At 37.9% G+C, this 12,609-nt stretch overlaps 1 protein-coding gene across 15 annotated transcripts in view; it reads left to right on the top strand.

Moving 5' to 3' along the window:
• The window catches only part of TENM2 (teneurin transmembrane protein 2), a 654,736-nt gene that overhangs the window by 311,441 nt on the left and 330,686 nt on the right, over positions 1-12,609 (top strand). For 2 of the 15 annotated variants that reach the window (XM_010406243.4, XM_010406242.4), the window contains exon 1: positions 7,956-8,426. The exons of the other annotated variants lie outside the window; for them this stretch is intronic. In XM_010406243.4, the coding sequence (XP_010404545.3) occupies positions 8,381-8,426 (46 nt within the window). In that variant the 5' untranslated portion in view covers positions 7,956-8,380. Of the gene's footprint in view, positions 1-7,955; positions 8,427-12,609 lie in introns of those variants that run through there. 15 annotated transcript variants of the gene reach the window in all.

Genomic DNA, 12,609 nt, shown 5'->3' with positions numbered 1-12,609 from the left:
CAGCAGGTGTTGAATGTATTTCAATAACATCCTTTCATTGTTCTTAAAGGACTTCTCGATAAGCATAAAGAAATATTTCTATTCTGGTGAATACCAGAAGATGTGTTGGAACTACTTAGGCCTTGGGTCAGACGTTACTTATAATGTTACAGTGGGTTTGGCTAATTCTTAAACTGAGAAGCATTTTGAAAATGAAATTCACAGTACTATGTGTTTTTTCACACATTTTGTTTCTTTGTTGTGAACATGTATTGGTTGATGACAATTAATAGTCTGTGAATTTGGCTGACAGGAAACCTGTTAGTTGAGATAAAAACTAGGTGCTACAGTAGAGATAAAGGCAACAGAATGCATATATGTTTTATGATTTATGCTTTGTCTAGCTCATATCCTTTATGCTAAAAACCCCCCAAACAGCAGCAGCATGGTATTGCTTTACATTATTATAGTTACTTTGAAACCTTAATCAGCAGAAAAATCTATAATGAATAAGGTTATATAAAATATCATCAGGGATCCAAGTATTTCTCTATTGAGTTCATCAAGCACAGTTTAAAGGGAGAAAAATGGAGAGAAAAAAAAACAAACCAGGAGGTTCAGAGAAAGAGGAAATGGAGGTTATTAGACAATTTGAGCACTCTAAGATTGTCTCTCTGCTTTGTTGTTTGGGGGTTTTTGTGTTTTTTGATGTTTTTTCAAAATTGTTAATGTTAATTAACAATTAATTGTTAATTTTGAGCACTTAAATGTTGTGCTTTTGGTGTGCATTAAGACGAGCACTTTCTGGGAAGTGTATGTGGTGACTGACATGGTGTATAGTGTCGTTAATATCTCTTCCTGGCAGCTTCTAGAGGGGGTTTTTTAGGTATTCAGTACCTGAAGTTGTACCATTTTATCCCAGATTTCTTAAGTAAGGATGAGGTAATTGTAAAAGAGCGTTGGCTGATAAGTAAAGTTTTGAATTGCGTCCATGATTGTCACAGAAGAGAGCATGTCAAAAATGACAATGCCTGTAATAAACTGGCTGGGGGAAAAATAGTAAAAGTAAAAATAGTTCTCTCTTCTTTTTGTGTTAATTACTTTTTCACTTTGTCAGAAACTGTTTGTGGGAAAGCTTTTGCTTTAATGAGTCTCTCTTCATAAAGTTGAAGAACATTTCAAATAACAGCCAGATAGTTCACCCATGCTCTCAGTCAGCTGTATGAAAGATGTGGCACAGTCTCAATTGAGTTTCCATGGAATCAAAAAAAACATCTAGAGGGGGAAAAAGAAGAACGTTATTATTAAATTGGGATTATTTTTAAATACACCAAATTACTTATTATCGATAACTTTAAGAAAATGAATATATCTAAAAAGTCATATCTTGCTATTTATAATTTGATCAGGTTGCGTTTCAGAACTGTGAATCAGTTGTAAAACCAGACCTAAAATGTGCATTTAATTTTTTTCTACATTTTAGTCATTTGTAATATAATGTCATACTCACTTTTTATAGCATTTTTAATATGCATATGCTTTTTTGAACATTTCTGTCACTTTTTAACAATTTAGTTAAAATACTATATCTTAAAGTTCTCAAGAGTCAATCATGTCAAGCTCTTGCTGTTCTCAACATTCTAATCAGCACTTCACATTTACCTTTTTTTTTTTTTTTTTCTTTTGCTTCAGTGTGCATTCTCTTAGTGGTATGACAGGGATAAAGGCAGGAACAGCTGTTGTGGTTCATACCACAGGTTCACCAAAACCAGTATCCTGTGTCTGATGAGAGCTGAGGAAATGCCAAATTAAGGGTGTTTTTTTTATGTTCTTCTTTCAATCCTTGTTGGTGGAATTTTACTCTGTGTGCTGTACCAAAACAGATGGGGAGTAAACCAGACCTTCTTGAACTTGCCTTCCCTTTTTCTTATTAACTGATTCACTTGAGTCACAGCCTAGATGCAGCATGACAGTGTTTAATAAAAGAACCTCTTGACTCATGTGGTGAGTAGGGCTCTGCATGTGGGGATCATGCCCTGCTTTTTATACCCTGTTGTTATGGGATTGCTGGTTCAGCAGTCCCTCCAGTGTTCCTGCTCATCACAGCTCTAAGATACCTGTGCAGGAATGGAAGTCTTCCAAGTTCTCATGGGGTCTTTGAGCTGACCTAGTAAACTCAGAGGGCTTGACAATTTTGTTTTGTGAGATAAGTGGCATTTTAGGTGTTCTATTATAGTATACATGTTCTCTTGATCATTACGTGAAACAATTTGAAGCACTTAACGAATTGTCAAGTGTTACTAGTAGGGTGAGACCTAATGCTGTAAGACCTTGTGCTGTACATATAGTAGAAAAGTGGAGTTCTGGTACAAAAATTGTGGATCAGAACATGAGTAAACAAGAGCAAGTTTTAAAAAAGTAAGACTTTGGTTCCTGTTTTTTGCTTCCTCTGCTGTGTCCTGTATTAGAGATGGAGAGCCATTTTTCTGTTTTCATCTTGGAACTTTTCTCTGAAAATAAAAAGTTCCTCACTTCCCTGTCTCCATTTTTTGGTCATTTCTTGCAGTTTTTGGCATCCTTGGCTCATGCCACAGATCAAACCTGACTCCAGCAGGGCAGCAGGTCTTTGGACCCTGACATAAAAGCAAACAATTTAAAAAGGTTTATAGATTTGGTTCTGTGCTTCCACATTATCGAGGAAATATGCTTGTGTCAAGATCAGCTTACAAAAAAAGAGTTTTTTGATTACCCTTGTTGTTAGGCAATGACAGCAGTGGCCTTTTAATTCGTTGACATCCTTCTGCTTTTTGCCATCTGTATCACAGGTGTAGCAAAGGAGTGTATATAGAGGCTGGAATTGAATTCACAGCAGAAATAATCTCAGAATAGAAGTCAGCCTGAATATAGGTCAAGTTAGTGCATAGGAAACCAACACATCTTCAAAGCTGTGGCTCAGAGAATGCTCAAGGGTATACTTAAGGCATGAATGTTGCATATTAATTTAGGGGACTGGGCAGTAAAACTAGGCTTTGTTCAGTTTCTAAGTGTGTTCCCCTGTACTCTGAAATAAATTGTGCACTCAGTGAAGCTGTGTACTCTGTTGTCTCAGCGTAGATTTGTATTTCATGTAGAGAACTTAAATTACCTAGTTGTGAAGAAAATGCTTTACGAGCCTCACAGTGCTCTCCTGGAAGCCAGCCTTTGTCTTTGCAAGCAGAATGTGCCTGCACAGCGTGGAGGAGCTCTCAGCCCATGGCAGGAAGAAATCAGGTACACCTGAACCTTGTAGGTAAATGATTCTTCCCATCCCTGATGTTAATTGAGGCACAGGAGGTTCACATGCACTGGCTGCCATTTAGGCACAGATGAAAGTAATTGGTTTACTGCTGGTTTAAAAAATGTAAATCTTCTGTGGGAGATACTTCAGGAATTGTTTGAGGTACTGAGGAGTCTTGAAAGGCCTTAGCATGTGTGACTATAATTGGAGTAAAAAGTCTAAATGTAAATGTATGGAGCAGACAAGAAGTTGGTGCCACAGAAGCGTGACTCTTGAAATGTTGTTTAAATGCATATTCCTCTATGGTTTTACAAATAAATACAAGGGTGGGGTGGAATTACATGTTCTTTGAAAATTTTTTACCCAAATAATCAAGAACATACTGATTATCTCCTATTTTAGTATTTTAGCAGAATTTATGGAAGTACTGATTTCCATTCATTCATTAAATGATAGGTTTCAAAACATATTAACACTTATTTTTATGAAATAGAGAAAAATAGCAATTAACTATGTAAATAAAATAAGAACTTAGGTATTAGTTATTATCACTCACTGAGTTGACAATGATAGGATTCAAAGATTATTTTCAGTAGCCATTGAGAAATCTGCATGAGTCATTACAAGCTGCTTTTGCTGGGATTTTCTTTTTGTTTCCTTTTCAGAAACTTGGCTATCCCTTCTATCGTATAACACAGGCAGTCGTAGATCAGTTTGTTCAACCATGCATATAGTGAGTAAGGTTGTAGTGTTTGGACCAAATGGAGGTCATAAACAGTTTTAATTTATAATGATGTTACCACATGTATTCAGTTATGCTCAAAAAGCAGCATTTAAAGGGTTTTATAATTCTTACCAGCAATAGCATCACAGTTTTTCTTCACCCTGTCAGGATGTTGTGTGTAGCTTATTCTTGTGCAATGTCTTTATTTTGTGCCTCTCACCAGTGAAATCATGTCTGATCCTTCACCACACCAATTGCATTTCTCATTGTAAATTGGGTGCTGGGAAGTTAAGTATAGGCAATATAAGACACAAGGGACTTTCTTGTATGTCTGCCTCACTTCTAGCCCTTGTGCTCCTCCTATATTCCCTCTGAGCAGTGAACAGATCCATTCTAGGGAATGGAGTCTGGGGAGAGATGAAGGGCCACACCATGCCCTTCTACTTTTATAGTGCTTGTGGTGTTAGAGATCCAAAGGTGATATTGGAACAGGGTTTGTGGCAGAAAAAAGTGGTATGTTTTATTAAACCAACAGATGTAACTGAAAAAAAAAATAATAGATGCTCTCAGACACAGTCTGTCTTCAGGTCAGAAACAGAAGAAACAATACCAAAAGGCTGGAAAAATTAATTCTGTGTTTGTGTCACCCAACTAGATAATTGGCAAAGAAAGTCTTTGCCAGATGTAAAGTAAAGAAGGATATTGCTAAGAGAAAAAGTGGTCATTGGCCCTTCTGCATAACCAGAGCCTTTCCTTAAACTCCAGAGGACTTGCAGTCAATCATTGTTTCTGGCCAGTAGTCCCCGTGACAGGTGTGAGTGCTTTTGTAGTCATTTGCCACTTTATTTCCCCATGATGAGCTGTGTGATGCTCCCTGTTCTAGAAGACACTGTATTTGCTGGGAGAGGATTGGAGGGGGTGGGTTGGACTCAGCATCATTGGAACAACACAGTGTGGTGAATGTTCTAAAACTGTTCTGTTAACTGCAGAAGTTTGAGGTCACAAAGGATGTGTTTGCATGGGGACTAAGGACTTCTTAGACCTAAAACACACAGGAGAATAATCCAGATTTCTAGCAGAGTAGACAAGTATGGTATCAAGAGGTTTTCTGTGATTAAACTTAAACTTGGCTTCTTCAGGTAAGATTGAGGGGAAAGCTCTGGTTTAGTTATTTTCTCTGTAATGGTGAAAGTGTGAAAAAAAGGGCTGGAAATCAGCTATTTATATCTCTGCACAAAATGGCATTACTGGTACATTTCTGTGTGTAGTTATTTTGTAATGTTCTCTGGCATAGTGCTGGTGTGCTCCTGGAGTACTGCTTGAGGAAGCTTAAGTGGAAGCACATTTAACAGCAGTAAAATACAGTTTTCGCATTCATGTTCATCAAAGCCTCACCTGTCTTATGAAAATGTGGCTGATTTATAGAGTAACTTCCATAGGAGAACGACTTGCCTTGCTCACTGGAGCTGTAAGGAGTCAAGCAGTTCAGTGTCCAAACACTTTTAGTTCAAACACAAGGTCAGTTCTTGTAAAAAACAATTTTTTTTTTTTCAGTGCATAAGCTCATGCTTAGTTTTAGCCACAGTCTTATGTCTTCCATGAAAACAAACAAGCTGCATGCATGTTTTCAAGTGTTTTGTTGACCTTGGATGCAAATGCAGGCATTTGATTCCATTGTGAATTTGTAGATAGGCCTGCGAGAATGAATAAATACTTCTAGAAGTATGTATGTATGTGTTTGCATTTTCTGAAAGTTGTTGTCATGGATATAATCTACGTTATAAGAGATGCAGAAACTTCTTATCAAGACCTGCATGAGAAAAGCAATTTACCAGTAAGGGTGAGAAAATACAAAATGAATGGGAAGCAGGAAAGATCTCTCCCCTAATTGTTCCCATTACTCATTCTAGGTGTGCACAGGCCTGTGCCTGTGCACACACTGCATAGACAGAGGGGCTTCTTATAGGGCTTGGGACTTATTTTTGCTTGTTTTCTTTTCAAAAGGTAGTGAGGCAGTTCCTTTAGAGTATTTGCTAATAATACTCTTGGAAAAAATGCAATAACTAAACTCATGAATCTCTATTTCTCCCTCATCTTTCTGTCCCCCTGAATTTTCAGGTGGTGTTATTTCCATAAAACAGTAGGCTTTTAAAACAGTGTAAGGAATCCATTGGACTCCTTAAACCAGCAGAGCATGAAGGAATACTTGATCCATCACACAAACTGCTCCTGTGCTAGGTCAGCTAGTGGTGCACTGATACACATATAGAGAGATTTAAAAGCCCAGTGTACTCACTAGTATTCTTGTGCTAAGTTTACTCTTAAGTTCACATGATGAAGGCTGCTTTAGAAAGTTAGTGAGAATCTGATTTTAATGGATCCATATTTATGTCAGTGTATTCCCAGTCCCCGGGGGACAAAAAAATAAGAGGTGAAATGCTGAAGCAATCACAAATTTATCAATAGGTTGGGGTTTGCATGTTTAAAGAGTTGTTTTGCAAGTGTTGCGATACAAATACGAAAGCTGGATTCCATCTGTCCAGAGCTTACTATGATGGTTTCTGGTGCAGTTCTCGAGGCAAACATTCATAGAAAAGCATCAATTCCTAAAAGTTTTGTGGTATAATAATGATATAGAATTACTTGGGGTTGAAACTGACCCCATATTCCCTGATAATCATTTGTGAACTCATCTTTACAACCTCCTCTCTGGAACTGGAAAACCCTTACAAAAGAGGATGCCAAGTTATGCAAAGCTGTTGAAATATTCTTTTAAGGTACCTGAGTACCTTAAGACCCAGATGCCAGAATGTAGCACTGTGTGACTTGCATGAGCTACCACAGCACTACTCTGTACAGTCCAGATGTAGATCCAGATTTCCAGCATCTTAAGTCACTGACTTTGTCCTTCCTTTTCCCTAATGCAGTTGAGGTGGTCAGATCCAATAGCCCAAACAGGGTGCTGCAGCAAGGAAAATATATCTTCTTTTTCAGGTTTGTTCCTACTGCATGTTGGCTCCTTGTAAAGCTGACTCTGGTTGTGGACTTGTGTCAGTTCTGCGGACAGGTACCTTGTGTGCTTTGGGCCAGCTGACCAATTGCTAGTTGGCAAAAAGCCCATTTGCCTTGCCCGTGTAAAGGTAGAAGGTATGAACAAAGCAAATTACAGAAGCTGCCTTGATGTTACGTGTTTGTAGTTAGAAAAAAACCGCCAACCAACCAAAGACCCAAACAATCCACACACCCATCCTACACCCATCTTGCATGAAAATGAACCCTACTTGTATGAGGGCTTAGTGTGTGCATCTTTTCTGAATGGGTGGGAATTCAAAATTAAATTTGACATTTGGGGGTTAGCTTGTAATTGTTTTTTAAAAACATTGGAAATATGAACGTATCTCTGATGCATTCCTTTAAAAATGTTAGTTCTGGGTCAAGTTTCTTCTTCTTCTACCGCTTAGAGCAACTTCATCTAGAAATTACAGGCTAAATAAAATAAGTGTCTGTAATACTTTTTCTTAAAAACAGATTTATCAATACTAATATGTTGCTATGATAACTCAGTTATCAACATCAAACATTTGTTCAGTCATTTGTTTATCAGTGGCAGTTTGTTAGTAGTTATAAGTAGAATTCCATCTGCCAGTTAAACTACATTGTAAATTGAAGTAGAAACTAGCAGCTCCTGCTTTTTGGGGGCACGAGGGGTGTCTCTCCTAATGAATATATGAAGTTAATTGCACATAAATGCATTTCCAGAAGATGGTTGGGGGGCATCTCAGGTATACTGCACACAAGTGTGCCAGTCAGGCGAAAACAGGCACACACTGTGATTATCTCAGTTTTCAAACCTGGAAGAGACACGAATGTGTTGCTAAATGAGAGAGGCAGTATGTCATGCTCACTGAGATAAAAACAGAAGCTGCCAGACACTTTGGCTTTATTCTGCGAATTCTTTGCTTCAAAACTCTCCTCTTTTCTTCAGGCTTATTCTGCCTCCCATTCTCATTCTTTCTCCTTCCCTCGTTGCTGTCGCGATCTCTCTCTCATTGTTCTCTCCCTCTTCCCCGTCTTTGATGCACATACGTTGTCACATTTCATTGACTCTCCCCTCTTCTCTGTTCTTACACTCACGCCTAGTGGTGCTTCAGCCAGAGCTCGCAGCCTCTCCGCCGAGTTTTAGTCATGTGTGAAGCTCAGTTTGATCGAGCGCTCCTTTTCTGCCTTTTCACTCTCGCAAAAGATTAAAAGGTGGCGTCACATCGCTCCCCGGCTTTTTCCTGCAGGAGGGACTTAAAAGGGACAACAAAAACTAATCACTTTCAATAAGCGTTTTCTTGCAAAAAAGGGACTTAGCGGTGCAATTTGAGGCCGGTGCTAAGGATTGGGAAGGCTGGAGAATGCTTCATACTGCTAACAAGGGAAGGAAGCCTTCAACTGAGGCAGGTAAGAAGTGTCTGAATCCGAATGTTTTATGGAGTGCTTGGTCGGAGCGGTGGATTTTCAGCGTTCTGTAACTGAGGCAGGCAACTGCAGCAAGAGGCAGCATCGGTGTTGTATCAGATTCCTTTTGTTTAAGATGTAAAGTATGTGCTATAAATTGAATTAGAAATGGGGTCTGAGGATGCTGTATTCACAATGCTTGTTTTTTCCCCCCTTTTCTCTGTGTATCAGAATAAATCAGAGAGTCAGCTTTTATGAAAGCTGGACTTTGCTTGAGGTTAAATTCAGTGCTTAAATCTCAGTGTAAGAAAAGCTTTAGTGTCTTACAACCCTCAGGGAGCTTGGATTCTGCAATTTGATTGCAACAGCTAAATTAAAAAAAAAATTACTTATTTACTATTTATTGTGTAAGGGAAAATCTAGCATTGAGTTTAAGTCTAGGTGAATATGGTTTGTTTGCCTGGCATTTTGTCAGATGAGTAGCTATACCCTTTTAGACATACTGTAAAACCTATTTCGTGTTTATGTTTTGTAAATTGAGATTAAGTAGCATCCTGAATGAAATACGTGACTAAAACTCATAAAATGCATCTGTGTTTAGTAAAGCAATCACCAAATTAGAATAATGGATTTATGTCAGTTGTCAAATGGAGTTAACTCTGAAAGTGCTGTCCGCAAGTGCACTTGGATTACAATAAAGGGCTTTCTGTTTAACTGTTACTGAGAGGAGCTAATTTTTCAGGCAAAGCCTATGAACTTAAGTCTTGTGATAATATAAAATTCTGTCGCCTAAAGGGTTTGTGGTTTTGGGAAACGTGCCCTTTTATTCTCTATAAAAATACACTGAGGTTTTATAGGGACTCCAAAGGCAGAAATCATTTTAGTAAGTGCTTTTTATTCACAAGTGGAATATTTAACTGTTGGGGCGCCTGTTTCTGGTCGTCACTGGCTTTGGTGCCTTTTTTCTCTCCCTACATTTTACAGTTGCTCTCTGTATCAGCAAACTGACTCAAAATAGGAGGAAGGGATTCTGAGCAACAGTGACATTCTGAATTTCATTGTCACACTGAAGAGTGAACAGGCAGTCAAGGATAGTTAGACTATTATTAGGGCTCTAGAAGAAAGCAAATAGTATTGTAGTGATCAGTTATTTGTAAAGTGGAGCACTGGCTGGCTGTAAGCAGAGCTGGGAAAAGCGAACTTTGTAAGCTGTCATAGAGTAAACATTGTTTGATAGGCACAATTCAGTGTTGCAGACCTACAGATGAGCACCCTGCAGAGTGAAATGAATATGTTTACTTGAGAACTTTGGTCTTTATGCAAGTTTCCCCAAATGGCTCGTTCCTGCCTGCAGCCATCCGAATGCGCAGTGCTCGTGCCTTGCGAATTCCGTGGCAGTGCTGTGTGTACCTTTGCAGGAGCTGATTGTACGAGATAGGCAGTGACAAGGCACCACACGGCTCAGAGGGATCGAGCCCCCAGGCAAGCAGAGTCTCCCATCAGTGAAAGGGGACTTCAAACCATGCTCCTTACCTTCAGTGGTGGTTAATCACACACTTTCATCCTCATACAGAGGGACAGATTTTTTTCTTTTCTGAGGACTTGAAATCAGAACTTGTAAATGTTTCACTGTTTTGCTGCGGATATTTTTACTTTTATTTTTACTTTTTAACTATGGTTTTGCTGAACTTGTTTGTTTTTTGGCATTGGAATTGCCACTCCACCTCTGTTTCACCTTTCGAAACATTTCTGTATGTTCTTCCAAGCTCTTTTAATGCTTCAGTTCTGTTTGGATCAAACCGAAATTAGGAGTAACTTCTCTGACAAAAATGGAAGTCCTGGATGTAATTTGGTACTTTAAATGATATTTTGGGACTTAAATAAAGTATGTCTGAGTCTAAATGGTAGAGGACTTCTGGTAGGAATTAGTCATGAAGACTTTGGTCCTTACGAAATGGCAAAAAAGTAAAAGGCTGAAGCTGAGCCACCTTGATGTGCTTGAGCCCAGAATACAGGATCTGAATTGCAGAGCATTTATCTCTGCTTTTGGCATTTGCTAACTCTGCCCTACTAGATGTTAAATGGGTGATTAATAGAAATAGCAGCATTTTACTGATGTTCCAGTAGATGTTGCTGGAGAGCAATGTAAAGATTACTTCATCTAGAGAAAGAAATGCAGTGAGATTACAAAAACCAAAGAAAAACCTCAAGGCTGTTGGTAGTTCCATAATATGAGATCAGTATTTTTTACATCATTATTGTAGGTGCTATTCTATCTGAAAACCTGAAGAGACACATGTGCTGAAATGAGACACATGTAGATACAACCATTCGTCTTCTTTTAAGGCTTTTAGTTTTTACTCACCTCTTAAAATTTTATCACTGGTATTAACATTGTTTGATCTGTGTTGTCTTACAGGAAGGGCTGAAAGAATGTCCCTAAAAGTTATGGGTTTGTTTTTTGTTTTTTAAATACAGCCACAAAATACAGATGTTTTATTATAAATTAAGAAAATAAATGCACGTCACCTCAAAATTAGAATTCTAGTACAGTGAAGTTGCTTTCCTTTCAGAATAGCAAGAGCTTACCAAATCAACACATAAAAGACAAAAAAAACACCCCTCTTAATTTGTATGCTATTTTATGTGTACTTTTTTTTAGCTGTTAACCATTTTGAGTTACCAGCTTCTTATGTGGTTAAATTCTGAGAAAAGCCCTATGATGAGTCTCAGATCAATAAATTGTAAGCACCTAATGGCAAATGTGTGAATAGAAAACTGTGATGTTCTATGCTAAAACTACTGTTTTAATTAATCTGATAATATGATAAAGCAGTCCCAAAGGAGTGGAGGATCAGGCACTAACTGATGCAATTTCAGGCAACCACTGACCTCTATCGTGGGAATATTTATTTTTGGAGATGATCATCAACCGTAACTGATTTCAAATTCAAAACCCTAATGTGTGTTGTTTTTCTTTAATCCTAGCTTTTCATGTAAAGCAGGATAAACATGCAGAACTTAGGCTAGTGATGCTAAAAATGTGATCTCTCTGTGTGCAACTGGTTTGTATCTATTTGTACCTTAACTAAAAAAGGAAAAACAAGAATTATTTGAAGACCTTTTAGAGATTTCAGTTTTTTGAACTAAAATTATGTTTGACTGAATTTTATAATACATAGGAGCATGCCTCTATTTTGTTTGCTACTTAATATGTAAGAAAATTTCAACTTCTGCTTATAATTGGGAAAAAATGCAGATTAAAAATGAGTGGCAGATATCTACAGTCCTCTCATGTAATTAGCATTATAGGCTATTTATTTATTGTGGCTTAGGTTTAGTATTCTTATGGGTTTTTGCAGATGTGTGTGCCAAAATTTCTTTAATCTGCCAAGCTTTAGGTTGGTTGGGGGTTCTTTTTGTTGTTTATTTGGTTTGGGGGTTTTTTCCCCATATAGGTTTGCTACTGCCAGTAGGAGTTTCCTTGATGTTCTGCTTCTTTAATTAATTTCTCAAGTTGTGCATGCCCACAATTGTGTACATTAGGTAAGGTAATTCCTTAACCTTCAGAAAACTGTCTTTGTCCTCGATATGCAGAGGAAGTGAAATCTTTCTGCGTTTCATGAGTATGGATTAGGAAATGTAATGCTGTATATATTTATTGAATGGTTGTGTAGTTTTTCTTCTCAAACTTAGTAGCTCCTACTGTTTTAGAGACCATTAGCCATGGCCACTGAATGTGGAGCATCTCAGTTGGCCATGGCCAAAAGTTCATGAGCACTTTCACATTTTTAAAATTCTGTGTCATTCAGAAAAATAATCCCAACTGTTGGCAGTGAGAACATCACCAGAATTATGTTCTCGTACCTTCCTCATTCTCAGACTTGTCAATTCACTGAAATGGTACATAATTTAGTTTAAAAGATTGTAATATGTCACCAGTTTCTAAAGAGAATTCCCTGTTGAAAACATTGGCAAATTCAGTTTAAAGGCTTATGACACAATATAGCCCTAAGGAATAAACTTTTATCTTTGTATTTCTCAGTTCTCAAAGTCAGGAAGAGAAAAGCAAGCATACTTGTATACTGGGATTTTATTTAGGAGTACACTCCTGAAAGCTCAGAATAGCTGCATAGGGTCAATAATTCTGGCCACAACTGAGTTTAGTGCCATATTTCTCAGTAGC

This window comes from Corvus cornix, chromosome 13 (assembly GCF_000738735.6).
Source record: "Corvus cornix cornix isolate S_Up_H32 chromosome 13, ASM73873v5, whole genome shotgun sequence".
Classification (NCBI taxonomy): domain Eukaryota; kingdom Metazoa; phylum Chordata; class Aves; order Passeriformes; family Corvidae; genus Corvus; species Corvus cornix.
The sequence above is the reverse complement of the archived record's forward strand: the minus strand, read 5'-3'. Positions and strand labels throughout refer to the sequence as shown.